At 37.5% G+C, this 25711-nt stretch overlaps 1 protein-coding gene across 15 annotated transcripts in view; it reads left to right on the top strand.

Moving 5' to 3' along the window:
* Window positions 1–25711, top strand: part of mef2d (myocyte enhancer factor 2d) — a 96436-nt gene that overhangs the window by 54369 nt on the left and 16356 nt on the right. For 5 of the 15 annotated variants that reach the window (XM_017428528.3, XM_017428530.3, XM_017428529.3 and 2 more), the window contains 6 exons: window positions 2741–2866; window positions 2990–3127; window positions 10349–10571; window positions 14008–14064; window positions 21965–22143; window positions 23270–23299. In XM_017428528.3, the coding sequence (XP_017284017.1) occupies window positions 2741–2866; window positions 2990–3127; window positions 10349–10571; window positions 14008–14064; window positions 21965–22143; window positions 23270–23299 (753 nt within the window). The remainder of the gene's footprint in view (window positions 1–2740; window positions 2867–2989; window positions 3128–10348; window positions 10572–14007; window positions 14065–21964; window positions 22144–23269; window positions 23300–25711) is intronic. The other 10 variants (XM_025008672.2, XM_025008665.2, XM_025008670.2 and 7 more) reach the window with 7 other exon arrangements.

The following is a 25711-nucleotide window of genomic DNA, read 5'->3' as shown; positions in this document are numbered from 1 at the left end:
AATAGCAGTGGCAGCTATATGAATAAATATTCAGATTTAAATATGCATCATTACATGTGAGCAGCAAAATGACTTCATTGTCATCACAGTTTTGTTAGCAGGCTTTGTTTTTTTTGTATCCTGACAGTCAGGGGGTGAGAGGAGGAGGTCCACACCTCGATCATGTCCTTCACACACTCTCCATCACATGCTCTTATCATCAGCTGTTTCATTTCTATTATATTTTCTTTTTTCCGATGGTTCATTTGTTCGCTCAATTTCTAGGTCAGAGCACATGCATATCTCCTCAGCAGAGAGTGTTTTTCACAAACTGTGAACAACAAAGCGTTTGGTGGCAGCTCCTGCGTGTTACATTTGCATTACGCCGTAGATGAGAGCGTTGGCTTGTTCTGCTGAGACTAAACAGCAGACTGAGGAGACTGTCTTTGTGTTGGAACAAATCTTTCTAATAACCTGTTTCTGTGGGTAGATAAAACAGAGCTTTGACACTGTGATGATAATAATGGCTTTGAGTTTTAATGAGACTCGTATCAAAGAGCACCATTGTTATTAACACCAAACGTCTTGTTACTTTGCCATCCAAATGGCATCATTACCCTTTTGCCCCTACCTATTCCAAGCATTTTAGGCTAATTCATTTGAAATGAAACAAATCTTTTTTTACAACTCCAGGGTTTTGTCTTCAGCTCTTGCAGGTACAACTTTCCTCCATCACCATTTCTGAGGCAGAATTGCCTGCAATTGAGTCATTTTCACTTAGCAGCGATTGTGTGCAGCAGGAGTCATGAAACCTGTGTTTTTGTTTTAATCAGACTGCCACTTGACTTCAATCAAACCTGACATCAGATGGGTTTTCATTAAAGAAAATATATGGTGTGTGAAATTTTGAAGATGATCTGCAACTGGTTTGTTTTAACAGAAAATGACTTATTTATTTTTTAATTAAAATACATCATCTTAAGTTTTTTTTCTGTATTAGGTTTCAGACAAAAATTTTGATTCATTGCATTTTGGCTTTTACAACAAATGCAATATGTCCACAATATTCAGATCATATAAATTAGCTGTAAGTAAAACTTCTTCTCTCACCCATTTCCTGGCCTCAAAGTCTGTTCATACTGATGTATGCTCAAACAAGAACATTTGTTAATATTTTGCAACCCTTCCTAAAAATATGTTTGTTTTTATGAAGTTTGCAAACACAGGAAGCCTGTTAGATATTTTTTTTTCATTTTATCGTTACAATGTTCAAGGGCTGTTTTCAATAAGAAAGTAGCCCTGAATGTGAGAGTGACCTGAACCTTATGTTTGGTCAGTTGGGGTGCACAGGCTGCTCTTCTATTAACCCAAAATGTTTTTGTAAGTTTTCTTCTCACAATATTTCACTTTGTCCTTGAGTCTGGAGGTTGTTTTAAGCATTGGTAAAAACCGGGCTTAATTTCTTCTCAAAGCATGCTACAAATCACTGCTTAGGAGGCATCTCTTTAACTGTTCTATCTCTCCAGAATGTTTTTGTTTTGTTTAGTTTATATGTTTTTATTGAGTCAGAGTCTTGCATCTTCTGGTTATCTTATTTTATTGGGTGACAGAAAACAGTGACAGAACATTTCTTGATTCAAAATGAAAGTGACCATTTGTAAAAGATCCTTAAAAAAGCTGATGGGTTGTATAGTGACTTGATAGGATTTTTTCACAGACCATGTTATAGTCTTTACACAGTTTATTATAGGTTTTTCCAATTTCACATCAAGGGATTTTTTTTTTTTTTTGGCACCACTCTGGACTTCACTGGGCAAAAGCTCATATTCGGACCACAGAAGATTCTCCAGCTCCAGTTTAAGATCCATTTTCTGTGAGGATTTATCTGCTTGGCTCTATGGTCAAGGGCCCACCAAGCAAAGCTACTTAACAGCAAATCTTGTTTAGCAGAATCCTCTCAAAATAAGAGCCTCTCTATCTGCTGCTCTTCTCCTCATCCTCCTTCTTTCTCTTCCAACTGTTTCCAATGTGTGCCACCACTGACACAACTTGGCAGCCGTTAGCTGTGATGCTAACGCCACTGTGTGGTTCCTGGCTCTCCCTGGACTGTTTTGGTTTGTGAAACCAAAGCATCACTACTAGTACAAACACTGTTGATTGGAAGATGCACAAGTGTTTCTTCTGACATACAGAGCAGGTTTCAAACAGAATTTCTTCCTTGTGCACCTAGTCTTGTAAAGATAAGGGGATGTTGTTTTTGTTGGCTACATTATTTAATTTCAAAGCTTCTTTCTTGGCTAATAAGTGGAATCTTTACTTTCTTCACCTTTTTTAAGACTAGACCTCTACAGATCACTTTCTGGGTGAGCAAGGGTAGTTCCATTGGTAATAAGTTGCTTTCATGTGGGTGGCGAATATTATGAATGTTGACTTGAGAAATCGATTGAGGATTATCAGAGGTCATTTTACTACTTGTAGAAGGTGCCTCCAGAAAAATCTCTGTTGGAAGTCATCATCTGGGTCAAACTGTTCATCTGACCCTAACTGCTTCATTTTTAATTCAATGAACAGTGTAGGAGTCAGCACATATGGTGCAATCAAGATGTTCATTTGTGTTTGAGTAATGAACACAGCTTTACTTCGTAGGTCTAAAAGCAATGGGCGGTGGAGAATAAAAAACAGTTCTGAGAAGTGTACATAAAAATGAAATGTAAATGTGCCTCCTTTTTTCTCCTCCTCTACCCTTCTCTAACTGCTTTAGACGTTGCGAAAGAAAGGCTTTAATGGTTGCAACAGCCCTGAGCCCGATGGCGACGACTCCATCGACCAAAGTCCGCTAAATGACCGCAAGACCGAGGACCTGGACAGCCTCTTCAAACGCTATGGCGTGAGTACCATCACACTTTTGTCACCTTATCTAACCTACTCTTTCTGTTCTTCTTCTTTTCTTTCTCTGTCTACCCTCTTCTCTGTCTTTGTGCCTTCTTTTTCTTTTGTTCGGGGAACGAAGGCTCTGAACAAGAAAGAGCACCGTGACTCTGAGAGCCCAGACCCCGAGGAGCCCTTCTCTCTCACCCCCCGCACTGAAGAGAAATACAAAAAAATTGACGAGGAGTTTGATAAAATGATGCAGAACTATAGGCTGTCAGTGAGTACCTCCCACCATTCTGTGCAACCCTGCCCCCCCCACCCCTCCTCATGTTGCTGCTGCTGCTGACGGACAAGTTTTTTGGCTGCTGATGGCGGTCTGATTACTCACAGAGCACTTGCCTTCACCATTTCCCAAACCTTTTACCTTCTTCACCTCACCTTTTACCAACAGCACATATTTCCACCTTTAAAATCACTACCCACGGACCACATCTCCTCCATCGGTGTGTGCCTGAAAAACACAAGGCAGAGCAGCCAGGTTGACTTAACTCAAAGAAAAATTAAAATTAAACTAAACATTCATTTTAAGTTGTCAGACAAGAAGTCAAAAGCTAGTAGTCAAAAAGGATAAATGTCAAAGTTTAGTCTTCAGTTTCTCAACTTGGAAAAAAATGTTTGGTTTAAATTAATTTTATATAGAAACTTCAATTTTTGGAAATTTCTTGTGTGGATTAGAAACGCTACATAATATTTCTACACAAGCTAATTTTCTTTTGGAATAAAATGTAATTTCTTTGCACTACTGCTGATGTGTAAATTTGGCAGTTAGATAAAAATAAGTCATAAAACAAGCAGCATAACGCCAAATACCACATGCTCTAATGGGATTATTTCTATGAAGTCACCACAGTAGAAAATCTTAAGGAGTGTTATCGCTATAATAAACTGTTTATATGCCACTACAACTTCACAAAACCATAAGAATATACACTAAAAGTGGGAAGTGTTAACTGGGTCCCTAGGTTTTGGAAAAGTTGGCATAGCAACTGGAAATTGCAAGGAGAAATCATTTTTTTTATGGAAATTGTAAACACTTTAGAGCATGCCTCCAAGCAGTTGGATTGCTTGCCTGAAAATACAAATTGTGTAATACTTAGCAATATCAAAGAAAGAATCTTGTGAGTGCAGATAAAGCATCAGAGCTTAAAAATCCAGTGTGCAGTTATTATCTGTGATGTTAAGAGTATTACTGAGGTCAGCTGGGTTTCAGTGTAGATCTGCTCCTCTGGCTGGATGTGCTCCTGATACTCTCCAGGTTCTGCCTTCTGACTGGCATCCTGCCAAACTCCTTTTACCGCTCTGCCTCTTTGCCAATTTCTCTGTGATTCATTTTTTTTCCCTTCGTGCTCAATAATGCAATTAATGTCACTTTAATGAGGAGCTCTTAATTTACAGCCCCTCTTCCTGTCTGCCGGCATGTCTGATTGGTCACTTGGGATGGGACACAGTCACATTCAGGTGCTGCAAGAGAGTTAGCCTGCAGATTTTCAGAAAATTTGCATTCAGCGTGTTTGATCCAGAGGGGGAAAAGGGATTCTTTTCCTTGTCTACTATGTTAGTAGCTTAGTGAATTATACAGTGGTGTTATGTAGTACAGTTTTCTTCAGAGACGTTCGCATTTGACCTTTTCTCAACAACTACTTTACTTGGGGAAATGGAACATTTACTGACTGAATGCATAGTTCTTGGATTAATAAGTCTCTGTTTTTGTTGTAATTTGCACAAAGTAGGAGCATTATTTTGTGGAAAGCATTTTAGCTGTTTGTGCTCATCTCATATCAGAGCAGGCTTAACAATGACAACAAGCCACCTTTCAGTTTAATTACTTCAACAAATCTCTGTCCTTAGTTTGACCCAGCCTCTCCAAGCTGAAATGGCTCTTGAAGGCATTTTTTTAAACAAAGAGAAAGCCAAGATAGACAAAAGAGAAAATTCACATACAGCTCAATGTGCACGTTCACTGGATTCTAGCCAAACACTTCTGGCGCGTTGTATCCTCACCATAACATTGCCCCTCGGTGTCTCTGCCAACCTGCCTACCTGCCCAGTTCTCCCAGCTCACCTTTCACTGGCAGCAAGCAAACAGAAGCAGACTGCACCACCCACCACTCCTCCATGCTTTAACATAATCCCCTGCATGACAGCTAGGGGCCGGGATATACAAGCTTAATCCCACTTGTACTAAAATGCCTCCTGAGGCAGGGAGAGTGGTGAGGCAGAACGGGCAGGACACTTGGCCCCAAACTTTAGTATCTCTTCCTGTTACTCTGCTGCTGTGGTACGCGAGAATAAAGAGATCCTTCTTTTTTTTTTTTTTTTTTCCACCGGAGGGTCTTTGGTTTGATCCCTCTCTGGTTCTGGGATTCAGGGCTGGGAAATTGAATAAGAAATAGATTTCTTCCTTTTAACAACTGCCTCCATGGTGCCCCTGAGCAAGAAGCTGAATGCTTTGTCTCAGTACAAGCTTCGTATGAATGTAACGTAAAACATGATGCTACTAAAACTACTGCACATTCAGTCATGGGGAGTTTAGCTTTTCGATATTTGCATTTAAATTACTGATAAACTTCCTTTTTGACTACGCTTAAAATAACAGTTGTAATGTAAATGTAGGACATTCCACAATAATACATTTTTATTCTTATTTCCATTCTTTAGGTTGCCACTTGATCCTGTTTTTACAGATTTATGGATAACAAATGAATTTAATATCTATTATAACTCTTTCTACAGTATTTAATCACTCCTATTAGTGATTTCTACTTTGAACTCCAAACGTTTTCAAAGTTTTTAAACAGCTAAGTTGAAGCTTTGTCAAAATAACAATAAATACAGATTTGCCAGTTAATAACTGTGATAAATAATAGTTTTTCCCATTTTGCTTCTGTGCTCAAATGCCACAGCTAACAAACAGAATTCAATATATAAAAGCTGAAAAGAAAAGTATTTCTTTAAAAATTTTCAAAAGCCTTTCAGGACAAAAAGGAATAAAGGGAAAACTAGGCCATGAGTTTAATTCATTTTGATTTACCCTTGCATCCTGGAAACACAGTCTTGTTGAGAGAGAGCTTCTCTGAGAGAAAGTAGGCTAGATTACCCCCACATGCACTTTTTGTTCTTTTCTCACAGAAGAGACCTTGAGCTGTGTTAAACAAGCCTTCAGAAAAGCTGCTGGTCAATTATTTACCCAGCAGGTTCTTATTTTTCTTGTTTCCCATCCTTGTTAAATGTTCAAGATGATGAACAACATCCATTTATCCCTCTAATCAATTAAGACCATTGAAGTTAAATAGGAAGATGTATATTCATTTACAATTTTTTTTCTTTAAACACTGTGCAGAACAGACCTAAGATTGATTATAAAATTATATTTACAGAAAACAGGAAGGTGTTTTTGAGTTGTGTCACCAAATCTCTTAGCAACCAGGAGCTGGTATCTTCATGGAGTTTGTGGAAAAAGTGTCTGAAAGGAGCAGCAGGATTGTTATGGAATGGCTAAAAGTACTCAAAATATTACAACATCTCAAAATTTAAAGCGAAGTTTAAAATAAATTCAACTTATTTATGAATTAGTTTGACTATTTTGATTATTATCTATATTTGTTCATGTACATCTACAGGCATTTACCAGATTTCTATTTTGTAGGTTTGACCAACATAAGTAGAAAATAACTCTTGTAGATTAACTTTTGTGGTTAAACAAATTAGTTGACAGTGACATTAAAAGAATAAAAATCCCTGCCATCTTACTGGTTCTTATTTATGCAGAGCTTAGTGATGGTGAGCTGTGTAAGGATGCTCACAAAGAAAGATGAGAACCTCCCACCCCCGTTCACCCGATCCTGTGAAGATAAATCAGTTCTGCCTCTGCGTTTACTCATCTCCACCCTTTCTGCATTAACCCCACCCCCACATCCACCCACACCATTAATCCCATCCCTTCCCCTTTACCTTCAGCTTGGCCAGTGTGCAGTGCTGCTAGCTGCTAATTTCCCCATCACAGGTCAACACTTCCAGCTCTGTCTGCACACTCTCTTTACTTCCTCCTCACGCTCTGAAGGTAAACGTATAATTCTCAGACAACTGGAAGTCTTTTATCATCCTTTTATTTATCAATCTTAAAACCTGATCTTGTCCAGAGGATGCTTCTTTTAACAGGAATACAATTTCCCAAAATTTGAAGACTTTTTTTGACACCTTTAATTTGCTGCAAGACTCTTTATTTACTTTTTTTTCTCAAAAACATGGAACAAAGGCATTAACATTCCCCTCTCTTTAAATGATTTGTATCATGCTAATTATAGCAAAACCCTGGATATAATTAAAAAAGACCCAGAGCGATGGTCAGCATTGCCTTTATTTCTCTTTGGCCGCGTTGAAACCATTCGGATGAATTTATTACCCAGATTATTGTATTTGTTCCAAATGGTACCAATTGGTATACCTAAACCCACATTCATTGAATTGGATAAAATGATATCAAAATTTATATGGCAAGGCAAGCGTCCTCGTATAAAATATAAAACACTTCAAAGAAGTAAGACAGAAGGGGGTCTCAATCTTCCTGATTTAAAATATTATTATTGGGCAGCTCAGTTAAGACCTCTGATTTCGTGGATTCAACAGGATTCCCAAACAAGATGGTTGAGTATAGAGCAAGCGCAGTGCTCGGTACCATTGAGGGTATTGCCTTTTTTAGATATTCCAGTTAAGAATCTGCCACTGTGGACTAAAGTCACTCTTAACATTTGGAACAAGGTGCGTATCTCGTTCAAGCTTCCAAGAGGTTTATCAATATTAACAAGTATAGGACATATTAAATCCTTTACACCTAATTCCTTGGACAAAAATTTTTCTAAGTGGACTGAAAAGGGGCTCACATTTCTTCATCAATTGATTGACAGAAACAACCTTTTATCGTTTGAAGAGTTATGTAGGAAATTCCATCTCCAGAAAAGTGATTTCTTCAGATATTTACAGTTGCGCTCTTTTTTGTTTGCACACAAAGACTGGGAAAGAGTACTAAATCCCACACCAATAGAAAATCTTCTGATCCATTTCCAGAAAGGGGGAGAGGACAAAAAACTGATAGCTAAGTTATACGGTGTATTTTTGTCGATGAACATTAACAAACCCTCCTGGACAAAACAAAGATGGGAGGCAGAGATGGCCATAATAATTTCCGACAAAACATGGGAGGATATCTGCTCTGAGGCTCAACGACTTACTAACTCAAACATATGGAGGGAATTTAAATGGAAAATTATTAGCAGATATTTCAGGACCCCTGATGTAGTTGCTAAAATGGATCCTAAGGTACCAAGCTTGTGTTGGAGAAATTGTGGTTCAAAGATCCCCAACCCCACACATGTTTTTTGGTCCTGCCCCAAACTCAAAAACTTTTGGGATGAGGTGTATAGAGCTATAAACCATATCTTTTCTGGGGTTATCCCAAGGGATGTTACTGTTGCCTTACTCGGTATTATTCCTGATGGTTTGCAAGGGCGGGCCAAAATGTATTTGTTAAATGTTCTTTTTACAGCAGCCCTGAAATGCATTACAATTAGGTGGATGCAATTGGAGCCGCCTTCTTACGACTTATGGATTCAAAAAGTAAAGGAATTGCATACAATGGAAAAGATAACCTACTCACTCAGACTTCAAAAATCCAACTATGACCTGCGCTGGGGACCTGCAGAGGCCCTGTTGATTTAGCTAAACCTAATGGATTTGTCTTTTGGCTTATGTCGTTTGGTTTTCTCCTCCAGAGTTCATTCTTATTTAAATGGTGTACAGTGATGAGTCTATAACATGATGCTGTAGCTGTAAATTGTTATTTCAAGATGTTTATTGTATGGAAAACATATTGTCAACATTTGTATCATGGTAACTGAAGTATGGTTGTACTTTGCTCTGCTGAAAAATTAATAAAAAATCTAAGTTCTAAAAAAAAAAAAACATGGAACAAGTTTTGTTTGTGATAGGGGAAAAAAAGTGAAAAAAAGTTTAGCCAAATACTAATGCACCAAGATTTTTATCTCCTTCTTCTTTTTTCTCTTCTATGTTCTTTTTCACATCAAAATAGAGAAAACCCTAAGAAACATAGATGATAAAGAGGTGGAGATCAAGGGCAGAAAGGAGCCCTTGTCCTTCTTGGTGAAAAACTGGGTCCCAGGCAGGATGAGTGCAGTGCAGAGCAGCATTGGCCCATATTCCTTTTATAGAAGTCCTTATTTCAGATTGAGTTGAAACGGGGTGAAATAGTTTGTGTGGCTGGACAACCTCAGGTCCTTGGCCTTGTTTTTTTTTTTTCTTTCTTTTTTTTATAAAGGAATGATTATGTTTATTGTTTGTCCTTGTGTTAGATAAAATCAGAAAGTGTAATATAACGACATCTGATGTTGAGGGCTGTTGCAGGAATGGGGCACGCATGCACTCAAATGTCACCAATTACTTGATTCAATAACTTGCTGCTGCGACTGGAGTTTTAACCTGGCATGAAACATGAAAGGTGGCACAGCTTTTCAGCCTTTCCACAGAGTCACTATGCATGCTAAAACTGAGTGAGTGTGTGTTTGTGTGTCACCAAGAGGGATATGACATGAGTGTTTGGCTGTTTGAAGAGTTAATTTCCAAATTCTTTACTTTAAAGGTCAGCTCATAGAATTTTTGTAGGTACAATCTGGAAAAAAAAATCCTTCAAGTATCATGATTTTTTTTGATTAATAACAAAATTTACCACCAAGCCAAAAATGCCAGAACCAGAATTTGCTTGAAAATAAAAACCCTAGTGTAATTAAAGAAAAAAATTGAAACATGTTGATTTCTGTTGGCATTTATTTTTTCCAGACTCTATTTTTGTATGCATGTGTTCATTTTTCTGTGCCCAAAAGGCATATTTTCATTATCGTCTGACAAATTTACCATTTATTGAACTTTTAAAATATAAAAACAAAAACTTTGAAATTACTTAGAGATGTTTTCTTTCAAAACAATATTGTTTGAAGTTCGAAATTATTGGTAAATCCTTACACAAGAAAAGCCTTTTCGGTGTGTATTTTGTTGTATATAAATATCTCAGTAAAACAAAAATGTCAAAAAAAAATTCTGCAATCTTTTTTTTTTTCTTTTCTTTTTTACTTTTACATGTGATTGTCTTTATTAGAACAAATGTGCCAAATTATTAAAAGATGGCATTTTTTAGGAATATTTTTGTATGTTTTTTTCTAATTTTGGAAAAACTCTTCTTGCTGTGATTGGTTGGGGTTGTTGTGACTGTCTGTCACCTTCAGGCTTGTTCACTCTGCTGCTGATCACTAACTGACCACCTGTTCATTTATTTATGAATATATATATATATATATATATATATATATATATATATATTTGGTGGTAAACACATTCTTTAAGCACCGTCCTTTTCTTGTGTCTCTGCCAGTCTACAGTCCCTCAGCCCACCTTCTCCATGCCAGTCACAGTGCCAGTATCCAATCAGAATGCAGCAGCCCTCCAGTTCAGCAACAATCCTGTCGGCGCCCTGGTCACCACCACCTCCTTTGCCAACTCCACCCTTACAGATCCCCGCCTCCTATCACCACAGCAACAAACTCTGCAGAGGAACACCGTGTCACCGGGGTTACCACAGCGACCAGCCAGCGCAGGTAACAGACCACGGTTAACACAGCTGGAATGCTTTGGGTTTTCTATCTCCTCACAGCTCAATTGTAGTTGTGCTAATCAATAACCTGTGGCCTTTTCAGATAAGTAAACACCCTGTTTCAATAATTGCTCCTGATCGATCTGTCTGATGTAATGTAGCTTTTCGGTTGCACATTTTAAAACCGAGAGATCTGATTCTCTCTGTGAAAGATCCTGCACTGTGTAGCACCAGATGAGTTGCATTTTTGAAAATGTCAGTTACTAATTTTTGAACTTCCTTAAAAGAAGGGAAAAAAAAAAAACCTTAAAAACAGGACTGTCGAGACTGCCACCCACAGCTAGGTGGTTGATGAGTATTGGAACACACTTAGATTTTAGTGTAAACTTATTATTTTATTTGAGAACTTTGCTATCCCTTGAATTTTTACACATTTTCAACATCTATCGAACAGCACTTTTCCAGTTGCAATGTCGATCTTGTGGAAAGGTCTCATGAGACCCAGGTTATGTCTTTGTTACCATCAGTTTAATCAAAATCTCCCTTGGTCTGAACATAACAAAAATAAGACTGAATAGATATGCCTCCTTCAGCAAAATTCTGTCAGCGCTGTGTTGTGAATGTAAGACTCAAATTCCCATTTAAACTTGTGACTGTTGTTCCTGCCACTGCAGTTTCCCTGTGTTGCCTACTTTTTCTACAGTTTGTTGTCATAAGTTTCTAAATGGTTCCCTTTGACATTTTCTGCCCAAAGCAATCAGTTTGCAGACCAATCTTCCACACACGTCAAAGTCCTGATTCCTAAATGACTTCTGTAATTGAAATGATTTGAGCCACCTTTGCAGACACAGTTGTCATGGAGATGTGGATACTTACAGTCATTTTTCATAAAGTGCAGCTTCTATGGAAGCACAGTTTATGTAACAGCAGGGATTTTTAGAGACTTTTTCTGAGTTCTAAAGCACCAAAATGACCAAAGAAGCAAGACTGTGTATTGATGTTGTCTCCAGCCTCCGTGCTCACACAGTCTGGGGATCTCGCTCACTCAAATAAGTGCATACAGCTCATAATAACATAAATCCATCATTTCTTTGACTCTTGCTGCTGCAGTTCTGCGTGTACACACTGCTCTGTGTGGCAAACCAATCCTTCACCCTTTGACTAAAAGGATTTGTGCCCCATTTTTGCGTCTCAGACAGGGTTACTTATCAAGCTTTGTTCCGACCGGCGTAATCTCATTGTAAGTCAGAATTAGGTGATGTAACGTGCAACAAATGCATTACAGCTTCTTTCATAATATGCTGTTCTGCAAGCCGTGTAAGTTTACCGTATAGCAGTAATGGATGCTCCTGCTCCCCCTCTATTTTCTCACAACCTCTGTAATGTAGAATACTCGAGTCTGAATTCATTTTTTTCATTATTATTGTTTTTGCTTATTGATGTTTTTCCAAACATCGGTATTTTCAAAGAGCCCTAAAGACCTAATATTTCAGCTTTTCTGAAGAGCAGTTTAGAAATAAAACAGAATCACCTACAAAGGAAAAAGTAAGTGACATTCCATTTGAGGCAAAGTGATGCTTAGTATAATAATGAATATAAAAGTACATTATCATTGTACTGTATTTAAAAAGCCTGGTTTTCTGTATGAATGAAAACAGTACAACTATCTACAATAGTATTTTTTTTAAAGCTTTGGTATTTTTATATACTTTCTAGCGTAATGTTTTGGCAATATTGGCAAGAGAAACACACTGGGATACCTTAGGAAGTCTGTATGACAGGTGTCTAATTAAATATTTAGCAGGTCCAAATAATCTAAAGAGTATTTTCCTCTTGGTGAGGAGCTTACTGAGACTGAAAAAAGTGGCAACGTTGAGGACCATCAGACCAAAATGAAAAATTTAAAGATACCTGTGATGATTTTAAACAACTAAAGAACAGGTTTAGCTAACATTTGTAAACATGGTTTCAAGAATAGATTGTTTTCCAACACTGCAACAGGCCATACTCAGGTCAGACTGGAAATTATGATGACATTAAGTTAATTGATGGGTATCTACTAGGGCTGATCTTAAATTATCTCAATATAATGCCCCATCAATACACTTCATTAAATATATGTGGGCAGCGACAACAGATACGATGCAATATGATAGCCTTTAATCCCAATACAGTGTGATTCATTATGAGTTTTGATTTAACAGATTAAGTTTCAATGCAATGTAAAAAAAAGATTTAAAAAGACTTTTTACAAACAGGATTTGTTTTAAAACAGTGAAACAGTTTCATAAAACCTGACTCATAATTAATAAATAATACACAAAAGATTTGACTTGGGGCAAAATGAATAAACCTGCCAGCAACAGTTATGTTTAATAGTCTTTTGGTAACTCAGCAGTGAACAGCAAAATGTATTTTGAAGTGGAAAGAGTTATAGATGGCAGACATCTTCAAAAACAGCCTTCTTCTATTCTACGCAGAGTCTTTAGTTAAAATGACTTCAGTTAACTACAAATCAAACGTCCCACTGATCATAGGGCAAAAGAGTCCTATAACAGTGAAATTTCACATCACCATCTAAAGTCATTGTTGTTGTAATAATCTGTGTACAGCTGTTTTAACGTGTGGGTTGGTTGTTCTGAAATGTCCTGATCATATTTCTAACCAAGTAGTATGAGTTTTGCTTTTCGTAAAATGATAAAATGTAGTGTATATTTTGATACTTACTGTTAGTTATGATGTTGTTTCAATGAAATTATGCTTCAGTGAGAGATTCTTGTTTACAGTATATTTAATTTCACTGTCTTAACAATGACATACCACTTGAATTATAGCATCTACTAACATTTTGTCATCCACAATTTGATTATCTTTATAAATTTAATCCTTAATTAATTTTGTTTTCCTCATTTCTTATGGAGAATATTCAGTTTTCACAGAAAAATCAATATTGTTTCTTTAATTAGTTTTTTTTACATTAATAATAATAAAATATTATCTGTGCCATTAAACCATTTGTTAATTTTAGTACATAGGCCATACACAAGGGGTTGTTTAATTTAAATATCACTTACTGTTTTTACTTCTAAAGAAGATAATTTGCTTTTAACCACCATTTTTAAACGTGAAGTTTTTTTTTTTATTCTTAAATTAAATGTCAGTTTTATCCTTCATAGAGTAATGTAAGTACCATTGAGAACTGGTGAAACCTACTCTTAAACATTAACAGGAAATGCAGAATTGAAACCAATTATACAGTACTTCAGAGAGTAAATGAGCATCAATAGCAGAAGCACTTTGATAATGACATACTTGACTTAATGATATTTTTCAAAATGAATGATTATTAGTTTTTACATTAGTGCTACTCAGATAAACTGTTTCATATGAGATTGTTTTAATGGATTTGATGGGTTTTTTTGTGTTTTTTTCTACCTTAGGTGCTCTGCTTGGGGGAGATTTGGGGAACTCAAATGGAGCATGCCCGAGTCCAGTTTGTAAGTAAATCTTGTCCTTTTTCTTGGTATATATTTTTGTATTGGTACAAATAAACACACCAACACCCACATCCAACAGTATATCAGTCCCTCTGCTCCTAGAACATTTTATGCGTGGCAACAGACTCACAGTTGAACTGCAAGACGTATGCACAAGCACGCAAACACCTGTTGACTGGCGACAGCTGAAGGTCGCAGTACAAGCTGCTTGTCAACGATCCAAAGAACAGAATGGTTTCAGGTTGTAAGAGTGGAACACAAGCAAGAGATCAAAAAGACGACAGAAACCAGCAGGAATACAAAAACAACTTGTTTAAAACTCTGCAGCTGGTTTTCTGTTGGTGGTTCAGACTTGGAAACCCAAACTTAGTTCAGTAAGTTTTGAAACTGACCCTGTCACTGACCTGGTGTGAAGTTTGAGAGCTGTTAAATCTGTCTGACGGTGAAGTCAACATTTTGTTTCTGGCGCTGTTCTTGTCAACCTGGTTCAGAACTGGTTCGTGTGTTTGACACGAATCAGACTGTCCTCTTAATTGCAGGAATTCACTAAACGACACATTCTGTTGTTGTCGATCCAACAAAGTATTTAAACGTGTTCCTTCTCTAACATCTGGCTTTTAAAAGCCTAATATAAAACCTTCAACTGGAAATAAAAAATATGTGGTTTTAGAGAAGCTGAAAAGACACGATAAAGGTTCTTCTTGAAGTTGAAGAGAAAAAAGAAACAATTTTGACAACTTTCTTTTCAAATTAAAGTGTTCTTAACATTTGTGCATTCTTACATATTTGTCATCTGAAACTCTTCTTGGAAACTAACATTTAGCTTTGCATTTCCTTAATTGTTAGAAAGCCTTGGTTTTCTTACTTTTAGTGGTAAGTCTGGGAATTTTCCCTGTAAAATTAGCAGAAGAGGTGTTAAAAATGTGTGAAAGTGACATTGAATAGAAATGCAGAAGTGAAACTATTAGTCACTTAAAATTTTCAAGAGAAAAATGTAAACATGTTTTTCTTTTTTTCTCTGTTCTGTTTTTGAATTTATGACCAAACATTAAAGTATTCTCACACATTCATTAAACTCTAGTAAAAGCTAAATATTTGTTTATGCTCGTATTTAAAAAATGCATTTTTGGTTGAGTTATGTGTTACATCAGATTTTAAAGCTGCTATTATAATCATTTCTAACCAAAGTCCAACTCAAATCCAATTACTATTCAGTTGAAAATGGTAAGTTTAAAAATAAAATCATATAACATAAATAAATGGATCAACTGCATCTGAAACTGGAAAACAGCAAATTATAAAATAAAAGTTCTGGTCGTCTGAATCAGTTATTTTGGTCTGAATCAAAATTTGAACATACTAACATGAGGTTTTTTTTACTGCAACAAGGACATCAAATATAAACCTTGACATCACGAGAGTCTTTTTATCCCGCACTTCGACTGCTTCCCATCTTGACCTATCCTCTCCTTTTATCTTTTCATCTACACCTCCCCCTTTCATCCTGTCTCGCTCAGCTGTTCCCCCTCGTCCTCTGTCGGCCGCCCCACCCTCCCCACCTCCCCACCTCCCACCATCCAACTGTCCCTCGTCTTGGCACAGGACTCTCCTCAGAGGTGACTTTGACACTGGCCAGAGCTCCCCCCTTAAATCCCATTAGCTTGGACAGATACCACCAGTGAGGCCAAAGTAATAGATATGGTGGGAAGGTGTTTTTTCTTCTGTTATTGGCTTGATAAGCAATACTTGTTTCAGGGCAGAGTAGGTCAAAATGAATCAGTACATTTATATGAACACTAAAGCAATGTTTTAATTACAACATTGATCTGAAAGGCTTTCTGTGATATTATATACACTCTTTATGGCTTTGTTAAAAAGTTTAGTTTGTGAATATTTGTTGTTGAAGTGATTTACTTCAGATTTCACCTAAGTTTCAATTATATGTTGATGGTCAAAGTAGTTTAGTAATTATTTCTGACCAAAGTAGTAACATTTTTAATATACAAGTCATTGATCTAATTTAAGTAGGGAGGATGTTTTGTGTTGGAAATTAATGATTGTTTTTTTTAAGTTGTGACTGGTTTTCTATGCTTTGTTGAGTTAATGAATGTATGTTTTGGTCTTGTTTAAGGTGCTACCCAATTTTTTAGTGAAAACAAAACATAAAATTGTATCATCGAAGAACTCTGCTCTTAGGACCTGATCTACTCGATTGGCTGCTCATCCTTTTCTTCCACTTTCACTCTTTTACATCTTTCTTTCCTCCACTCTTCTGTCATTTTAGTCATCTTCTGCTTCTCGCATTACCTCCTCTGCACTCCTCGTTCTCCTCTGTCTTTCTTTGTTCTGTTCATTTAATCGCTTATCGTCTTACTCTTTCTCTATATTTTTCTAGTTTTGCCTCTCCTTACTTTCTTTTCATTCATCTCTTTCTCTCTTTTCACTGTCTTCTTTCTGCTTCTCTCGTCTTGTTGTCACTCTTCGTCTCTCATCCCTTCTTTACCTTCTCTTCCCCCCCACACACTTCTTTTCTCTTGGATCTGCCGTTCTCAGCTGTTGTCCAGGGAGTCAGGGCTCCGGGAATGTCACCATTGACGTCACCCAGCATTCCACACATTCCCACGCCCGGCCTCGCGTAATGGGAGACATGACACACAAACTCACTCACACTAAAAGTACTAACACACATGCACTCATGTACTGAGAAGAACACATGTCGGCGATGTAAAGAAACGCATCCTAACAAGCAATTTACTGCAATAAAACCACAGTTATTTAAAGTGTTTCTGTGATAACTGTTCCCTGTAATAAACACTCTACAGTCACCTCATTATTTAGCATTAAGCTTAAAAAGAGGTTTTTAACAGTTGGGATAAACTTCTTGAGTTGTTTGATAGATTTTTGTTTGATAGCTTCTTGTTGTTCCATAAAAAGGCAGATAGGAAATATGGGCAAAAAGAGAGAGGTGTATGAAATGGAACACGGGTCACTGGTTCAGTTCATACCAGGGATGCTGCAGTAATGTGGCATGTGCTGTAACCATGTGGGTACCACAGATACCACTGGTGCCATCTGTCAGTGCAGATATTTGTCTTTTTTTGTTCCATTTTTCTTCAGATTTCTGCCTCCATGTCAGTGCTGCAGAGGTAAATTAGATTCTGGTTCACAGAACTGAAACAGTCGGGGGGTGGGGATGCTTTATCGGATCTTATATTTTGGCTCCATAGAACATGTGGTGTATACAAACTGTTAACACATTTGGATATTGGTTAATATCGTGCAGAATGCATCTGTTTACTGACTACTTCTGCTGCACATCTATAGTGAGGCTTTGTGAGTCTCATATCACACAAGGCAGAGATTTTGTTTTGGAACTATAGTTTTTCTGGTTTGAAATTTATTACAGCACTGTGAAATCTTTACTTTACTTACCCTACTTTGTAGCAATAAATTAGCATTAAACTGTATTCATTTTCATACAGGTTGTAGGATTTAAACATCAGCTTCACATAAAAAGTGTGTTCTTGTTTGTCCACGTTCAATAAATCTGAGATCTAAATGTATGCCAGTCAGGCTAATGTCTAATGTCTGTAAAACATACGTATCCTAAAGCCAATCGCAGGCCACCACTCAGGGACGAAACCTAAAACTTTCACTGCAAAATGAGTACGGAGTGTGATTGTTTGCATTTTCACAGGGTTCTGAAAGGAAATTGTTGACTTATTATCACCTGTACACAGTTTTAAGCTATCAGATAACTTTCTGTATAAAACATGCTAACTATGCTTCTTGTTCTAATAAATCTGATAATTCCCGTTTTAGGCACAAAAAACCTCTCATTTTGGGTTTCACACATTTTGGAAACTGTTCTTAATCAGATGTTTTCTTCTCAGTTAAATTCACAAGATTGCATCTAGGGGGAAATGTAGACACTTTGTTACCAACTTCTGTGGAGAAGATCAGCACTCACCTTGTGAAAAATTAAAAATAGAAGATAGGCCAATTACGTTTACACAGCAGGTCTCCCTGGTATTTAGGTGCCAGTGATGTGCTTTCACGCCTGTTGTTTGTAGCTTAGTGGCAAATGAATTATCTGTCCCAGTGTACCTCTTATTATCACCCGCCATCGAAAGCACAGGCGATAATGTTTTTGCTTGTGTCTCTCTGAGCGTAAACAAAACATGTCATGAAGCAGTACAAACATTTTACTGAAACTGTCAGAAAGTACTTTTGGAGTCAGCCCAATTCAAGATGGCCACCACAGCTAAGCAAACTTGGTAAACACTGAGATGGCATGCATTCCTTTAAGGAATGCTAGGCTTTCATTTTGTTTAGTTTTTTTTACTCTCAATTGTGTCATCATGCAAATCACTAACAATGTCATGCACTGAAACTGGCATCACAATACTCATCACGAGGGGTGCTTTTGTGATGTTTTATCTGGTTGTGCACGTCTCACTTTTAGCAGCGTGTCACACTGCATAAGTGGCACATTGTTTAAAAAGAAAAGAGCAGCAGTGAAGAGTTTGAAGACAGATTTGTTTCTACATCCATCTTAAGCCCAAACAAGACCTAAGAAGGTGCATTTTTTGCAGGTAAAACATAGTTTGTAGATAAAGAATGTAGCGTTTGTGACTTCTTCAAGTGCCGTTCTCGCTGTGTAGCAATTTTTTCTAGCGATGCCTGATGTTTAAGAGTCCTGCAGTGACAGTAGTAAGTCTCAAGCATGCTATAAATGACAACTTTGCTTTAAAGGCATCACAGCTAGCTTGTGCCATCTGAGTATAATCCGAGCATAATATCTTAATCAGTCATGTGGAAATTTTCTTGTATATAAGATTTTTCCAGGTCATTATGTAAAAAAAGAGAATTCTGTTAATGAATAGGTCTTATAAACTATTTATAAATGCTTTATGTAGCCTTCACAGCTTCAGGCACCACTATCATTATGATGCCTACTGATGGATGCCCAAAATCAGCAAACCAACCTGAATAGTTTTCCTCATTGGGACATACTTCTGAAAAAAAGAAAAGCTAATTCAATTTGGGCAATCATTTCTTTTTTTTAATTGTTTGAGTAGAACAGGTTTTACAGCCATAAGTTGTGAATAATTTTAAGCTTCAACGGAGACCTTGCAGTTCAGACATTAGGCCAGAGAAAGTATGTTGAGTGCCGGCACTTATCTGTAAAAATCTGTTTTGTGTTTTTCTAAATGTTTCCTCTGCATTTTGTTGAACTCCCAAATACAAAATTTGATTTTCAAACAAAAATGCACCAAGGGCATCGTAATAATTAACATTTAAGGGAGTGCAGAAACACAGAACAGCCTGAACAATCTACAGCTGTGAAATTAAGCATAACAAAAGAATTTACACAAAAATAAAATTTAAATACACAATGAAAGATGCCAGTACTGCAGGCTGTTTTTCTGTTAAGGGACTTAGTGTTGGGTTAGGAGCACCTGCTAAACACATGTTAATTCTGCACAGACACTCCAACTCACACTCTTGTGCTGTGAGAGTCAAACTTTTATAACTTAGGGTGACCACTAAGCCACCACCCTCTTCTTAACCCACAGACATGAACACAATGTAACCAGCAACAGATTTCCATCAGTCCCTGTCACACACTCAGAGTTCTTTATGCAATATAACCCTCACGCAAACACACTGAGGGTCGCAGGATGTCTCTGAGGGGCCCGATGGACGGAGAGTTCAGGACGCAGGTGATCCAATTAATCAGATGGCAATGAGACTTCCTTTGTACCCACAATTCTTTCAACATTTTCTTTCAGTCACTTCCCCCCTACTTTCACTTTCCTCCTTCGCTCCCTGTTTTCATTCTCTAACACATCTTCATCCTTTTATCTAATTCTTCATTTTCCTGTTTTCATTTCAGTCCTGTACTGTATCATGTTTTAATGTCTTCTCCATGTTGAAATCATATCTTTTTCTTACCCATTTTCCCACCCCTTCCTTTTTTATTTATTTATTTGTTTTACTAATGAGCTCTTTTCTTTTTTCCAGTGATATTATTCTCATTTGTCTGTCTGTCTCATAATTGTTTTTTCTTTCTACCTTAACTTTGCCATTGGATTCATCTCATTTCTCCTATTTCCATTTTAAAGTCAAAGTAGTTTTTGGCTATATATATATTTATATAATTTTATTTACAATTTTAAAGAGAAACACTGCTGCAATGAATGAAAGTCCTAGCCTTTGAGTTGTTTTCTTGTTGAAAATTGATTCATTTATAAATATCATTCTTGTCTTTTATCATTGCTCCCAGAATCTTCCTTACCCATCCCCTTTTTCCTTGTTTCTTTATTCCCACTGTGTTTTTCCCCTTGTCCCCCCTCCCCTTGTTTTGCCCTGTTCCCCTCCCTCTAAGCTGATAACAGAGATGGCGTTGACTTGTTGTTGTTGTTGTCAGGCTGCATTTACGGACTCTGTGTGTGTAACTGAGATGAAGCAGAGTCACATGCCACTGTCGTCTGGAGGCAGCGTCATGGAGAACTGCTATCTGCTATCACACACACCCTCTCTGCTCCTGTCCGAGGGGAATACTGCATCTGTGTGTGTGTGTGTGTGTGTCAGTGCTGGGAAAGTCCCTGCTGTCCCTCTTTTATTCACTGTGATTCAGTCTCTGTTTAAATCGACTTGTCGTTTAAACTCAGCAGCAAAGACAGGCTGCTGACTGCTGGAGTCTTGTTGTCATGACACCCATCTAATCCCTCTCCCTTTATTTCTCACCTCCTCGAAACTTATTTGTCATAAAACAAGCACTCATCAAAATATATTAATTCATGACACAATGGAGCTTATTATATATAAGTTTAAAATGTCCTTTTTAAAAGTACATAAATATGCAAAAATAAATTAGGATTTAAAAATAATAATAATAATAATAAAAACAAGGTGAAGTATCCACACGTGCACATAAACGTGCTGTGTTGTCCCACAGGTTTATCATGTTGTATGTCAGGTAGTATTGTTCTTCAGAGTAATTGTTGTGTTTTTCTGTAAAGGTTTGGAATGTGACTGTTGTGCACTTTCAAAGGAGGGTGTGTTAGCCAGTAACTTTCTGTAATGTGGTCCATCATGTTACGGGAATCTCCCCATAAACAAAAAGCAAAACTGCTGTTAAATGCTGTAGGGGTTAAAATGAGCATATTATTATTTGAATTAAAATGCTTTGTAGCAAAAACAAAAGCAATCGCATCAAATCTGAACAGGAAAGACTGTTCACCATTTAACCCTGTGAACCTTCCTGTTACTCAGGCTTTAAACTTTATTCAGGGCAAAATGTAAGTTGCATTTACAGGCATACGGAATGGAAAAACTAAACTCGTACTATATTTGAACCTATAATAGATGTTATATTTGATGTTATGAATTAATTAAACAGTATATTAGAGGGTTGTGTTTACTACTTCACAGGAAACAGTTCTTCCAGAGCTTAATGACAGTAAAACTGACTTGTTTAGAAAAGTATTTTTTACAGTTCAAGACCAAAAGAGCCCAGAGACATTATTTTGTGTTTTTGTTTACACCAAGTCGAGACAAGGGAAACAAAAAAGGAGTGAGGTAGGGAGATAGCGAGAGTGAAAACAAAATAGTTCAGGGGAGAGCGTGGCACGGTTTTGATGTGAAAGAGCTGTAGAAAATCAGAACGCAGCCAAAAAACATTGTTTGAGCTGCAGAAATGATGAAGAGCATGTCGTGCGACAAAAGAGATCCAACTCGCTAATGAGAACACACAAACGCACAGACAAAGAAGGCAGACGAGCGCAGTTCACAGGTACATACAGATGCTGAAAACATCAGAAGAGACAGAAACCATAACCTCCTCCATACCTGCCTCTTCACTAAACCTCACTCTCTTTATTTGTCTCTCCAGCTAATGGCTACATCAGTGCCCGGGCCTCTCCGGGCCTCTTGTCCGTACCCAATAGCAACAGCCTGGGGAAAGTAGTCCCGGCTAAATCTCCACCTCCACCCAGCCCTCAGATGGTCAACAGCCGCAAGCCGGACCTGAGGGTCATCACTTCGCAGAGTGGCAAGAACCTCATGCAGCTGGTGAGGACAGAGAGAATAAGTGGAGACAATTATTTTGTTTTATTCCAAGCTGGTAACGTATTTGATGCTGTCTGACAAACAGTATGGGTGATATTATGGATTCAGCCTTTTTTCTTGGACAAACAGGGACTACTGTAGGTTAAAATCTGAAATTTAAAAAGTCTGATTTTTTTGCTTTTCTCTCTACTTATAATGTTGCTTTAACACCGAATATTTATTCACACTGCATTATTCAGTAAACATCAAGGTTTGTTTGTTTTTTAAATTCTGGTCCTCTTAACTTGTGCAAAATGTTTGACCCTTCATGAAGGGAGACAAGTTTTGAAGGGGTCAGAATTTTAATGTGTTTGCCATTATACATTCTATTACAAAAGCTATTTTAGGACTGTTTCCAGTCAGCCTGAAGGGTTGTGCTTTGACAGGATGCGTCTGGTGTCCATCTTCTTTCCAGTTTATTTGATGTCCATCAAAATGTTTTCATCTGCTTAGCTCTGACTGGAGAACTAAGTAGTTTCAAAATCTCTGCTTTTAACTTGCTTGGAATACATGCCCTAAATGCGGGAAGTCGGAAATGTCATCATTACATGACAGTTTCTGAGCATAAGTCATGCCATTTATGTCCACACCCATAATCAAACTCTTTACACTCCTTACACTGAAACCGGTTTGTACTGATTTTAATTTTGATTAACTTGACAGAACACTAGGAGGAGAAAATGTACAACAACTATTTGAGGCCTGTGATGTCAAAAAATAAATTCTATATATTAATATTCGAGGTAAATTGTAAGAACGGAAGCTACAAATATTAATAAATTGTAGATCTTTGCTATTAGATTGTTGGGTGTGACACACTTTAGGTTTCTTCAGCGCAACGCCAAACACAAATAAGTTTTCTGTTCGTATGAGGTGTACAACAAAGTTAACCTGGCAATAAAAGCAAAAGTCACAGATTTTATACTTCAAGAGTTCGATATTTTTGGTGACTATGCAACATACTTTGTAAAAGAGAACCGGTGCTCAGCAACATTCATGAGTAGATGTTGATATTTGGATCACAGTTAAAAGAAACTTAATGTCCTCTGCTTTTTTACTCCCTCCTCCTCCTCCTCCACCGGCCATGCAGACAGAGGAAGAGCTGGAGTTGGTGAGTGAGGTGAATAGACTTTTAGAGTTTCGGCCTCGTGGATGTGGTGTCGAACTCTGTGTGATCTCACTGAGCATGAGTGTGACACCGTCAGCAAACGCATCCCATCAGGGTTAACTCGACTACGAAGGGAAACGAAGGAAGAACCACCGGAGCATCAGAGCGCCTTTCAAACAGTGGATAAATCAGCTGATTGTCTCTGTTCCCGGAAGATTTGTTGTTTAGAGTTCAGGATGTGCTGCAGGCAGGGCTCTATCTCATGTATACTGCTGTAGATGTGAATCAAGTCACTTAAATATAAACTTAAGCACTTATTTTTAAAGAAAATTCTCATCACTATACAGACATATAAGACCCAAGCGTTCCAAAGAAACTGGTCTTAATACAAAAAAGGTTGGGGACTGAAAAATATATTGACTAGTCCACCAACTAATAAAAAAGGAATAACAGCCATAAAACAAAACTCATAGCACGGTTCTATTCCTGTTTACTGGTCAATGAACCCTGTGGCCGGCCTTTTCATCAGGCTTGTTAATCAAAGTCTCAAACATTCCTGTCTTTGAAATCTGTTGCCAAATTAATTGCGTAATTATTTTCTAAAGAACTGTCATCACTTTTATAAAAAAGAATGGAATTAGCTAATGATATAAAATTGGTAAGAAACATTCTGAGCGATTCTTAAGCAAATAGTTGACATTAAACAAAAATCTGCTGCAGTCAGAGCAGTTTTGGAACCAGTTTACTGTTTACAAGCCATCAGTGGAATACTACCTTAGATTTATTTATGCATTTCTTTCATATAGACTTTGGCTATAATTTAAAAGTCTTTAATTATGTTTTATAAGTGAAAATGTTTAATTTTGCATTGTTAGAAATGTTCAGTCTTTTAAAGCCAATTGGAACAGAATTTTTATAGATGTTGATGAGCCAGTAGAGCTCAGCGTACAGTGACATTTGTGTAACACAGGCTATGAAGAGGAAATATTCAGGGAACTGGAGCAACCAGCTGACTCTCTGCTGTGTGTTAAAGCTGCTCGGCATGTGCATGTTTGGTTTCATCTGAGTGTCTATGTTCTGAGGATCAGAGAGAGGAAAGCTCACAAAGTCTCCAACCTGGAACACAGATGGGCATGTTAGCCTCAGATACTCTGACCCCATTCAGTCTCACACCCACACACACATGTATGCATTATTTTTTGCTTAATTATGCACACACCTCAGAACTAACTCACACCTCACATTGTGTATTTATTACAGACATACTCGTCTACTGTTTTTTTTGTTTTTTTTTCAAAAAACACACGCTCACAGAGACACACACGCGCTCATCCCCCCCCCCGCACCAGCCTTGCCGATGCATGCGTTCCTGTCAGCATGATCCTCCAGCACAGCGCTACCTCTCATAACACCTTTCCACCGTGACTCTACAGAACACGAGCGCTGGGCCCTGGCGACAGCGTTGCCGTGCCAACACCACCTTGAGATGCGAGAATTTTCTCATCTTGCACGAGGATGTTAAATTGTTGCAGAAAAGTTGAACACCTCAGGGAGAAGTCAGGTGGCTGGATTTTCTTGCAGGGAACAAGATGTCTCCGGATGGAGCACGATGCTGAATACATCTGAGAATTTCACTGCACAGACAAATGAAGTGATATGTTAATGAAGATAAATCAGTTATTAGTACTTGTATTTGTTCTGTGATCTTTTTTTTAATCTTCTAGATAAGACATTTAAAGTGGAAGGTAAACTGGTGAATGATTATTAAAGTTGATGTATATCTATCTGGGGAATCAGAGGGTCTAATGTATTTGTCTTAGTTTCATCAAGAATTACAATAAGGTCTTCATAGTTATAGTTCCAGCTATAACTGAATTGTGCTTGCAAGGTCTCTGCATCCACTCCTCTGCACCGTGGAAAGCACATGCTAGCCATTATCATTATTGCTGTTGAAAAAAGATGAAGTCATGAGCCGTGAACTTCTACACTCAGCCCATAAAAGGGAAAAAAAAGGCAGGAATTGTTGTGGAACCGGACCAGGTTCTCTCACAACCCAGAGCCACAGCACTGGATTCAAGGGTCCAAGGAAACAAGATAAAACAAAAAGTTTCTTTTTTTTTTATTATTACTGTAAATCTCAGTTGGGTGTTTTAGACAGAAATTTTATAGATATGTTAAACATTCTGTAATCACTCAGATATAATTGCATCAGTGCCAGATTGCTGCAGGAAATCATATTTTAGCATAAATTACCTCTGCTGCATATATAAGCAATGCAGAAAATTGCATTCAGAGTAATTTTTTACTTCTCCTATACATTTTCACAAACCTAACTACTTTCCAGTCGCTCAATATGCTCCAGAACTGTGCATCACAGGGGGGTAAACTTTTGCTCTTTTCTCTTTTAATCAATGTTCTTCTCGA

The sequence above is a fragment of the Kryptolebias marmoratus genome, linkage group LG16 (genome assembly GCF_001649575.2).
Source record: "Kryptolebias marmoratus isolate JLee-2015 linkage group LG16, ASM164957v2, whole genome shotgun sequence".
Lineage (NCBI taxonomy): Eukaryota > Metazoa > Chordata > Actinopteri > Cyprinodontiformes > Rivulidae > Kryptolebias > Kryptolebias marmoratus.
This window is presented reverse-complemented; position numbering and strand designations above follow the sequence as displayed.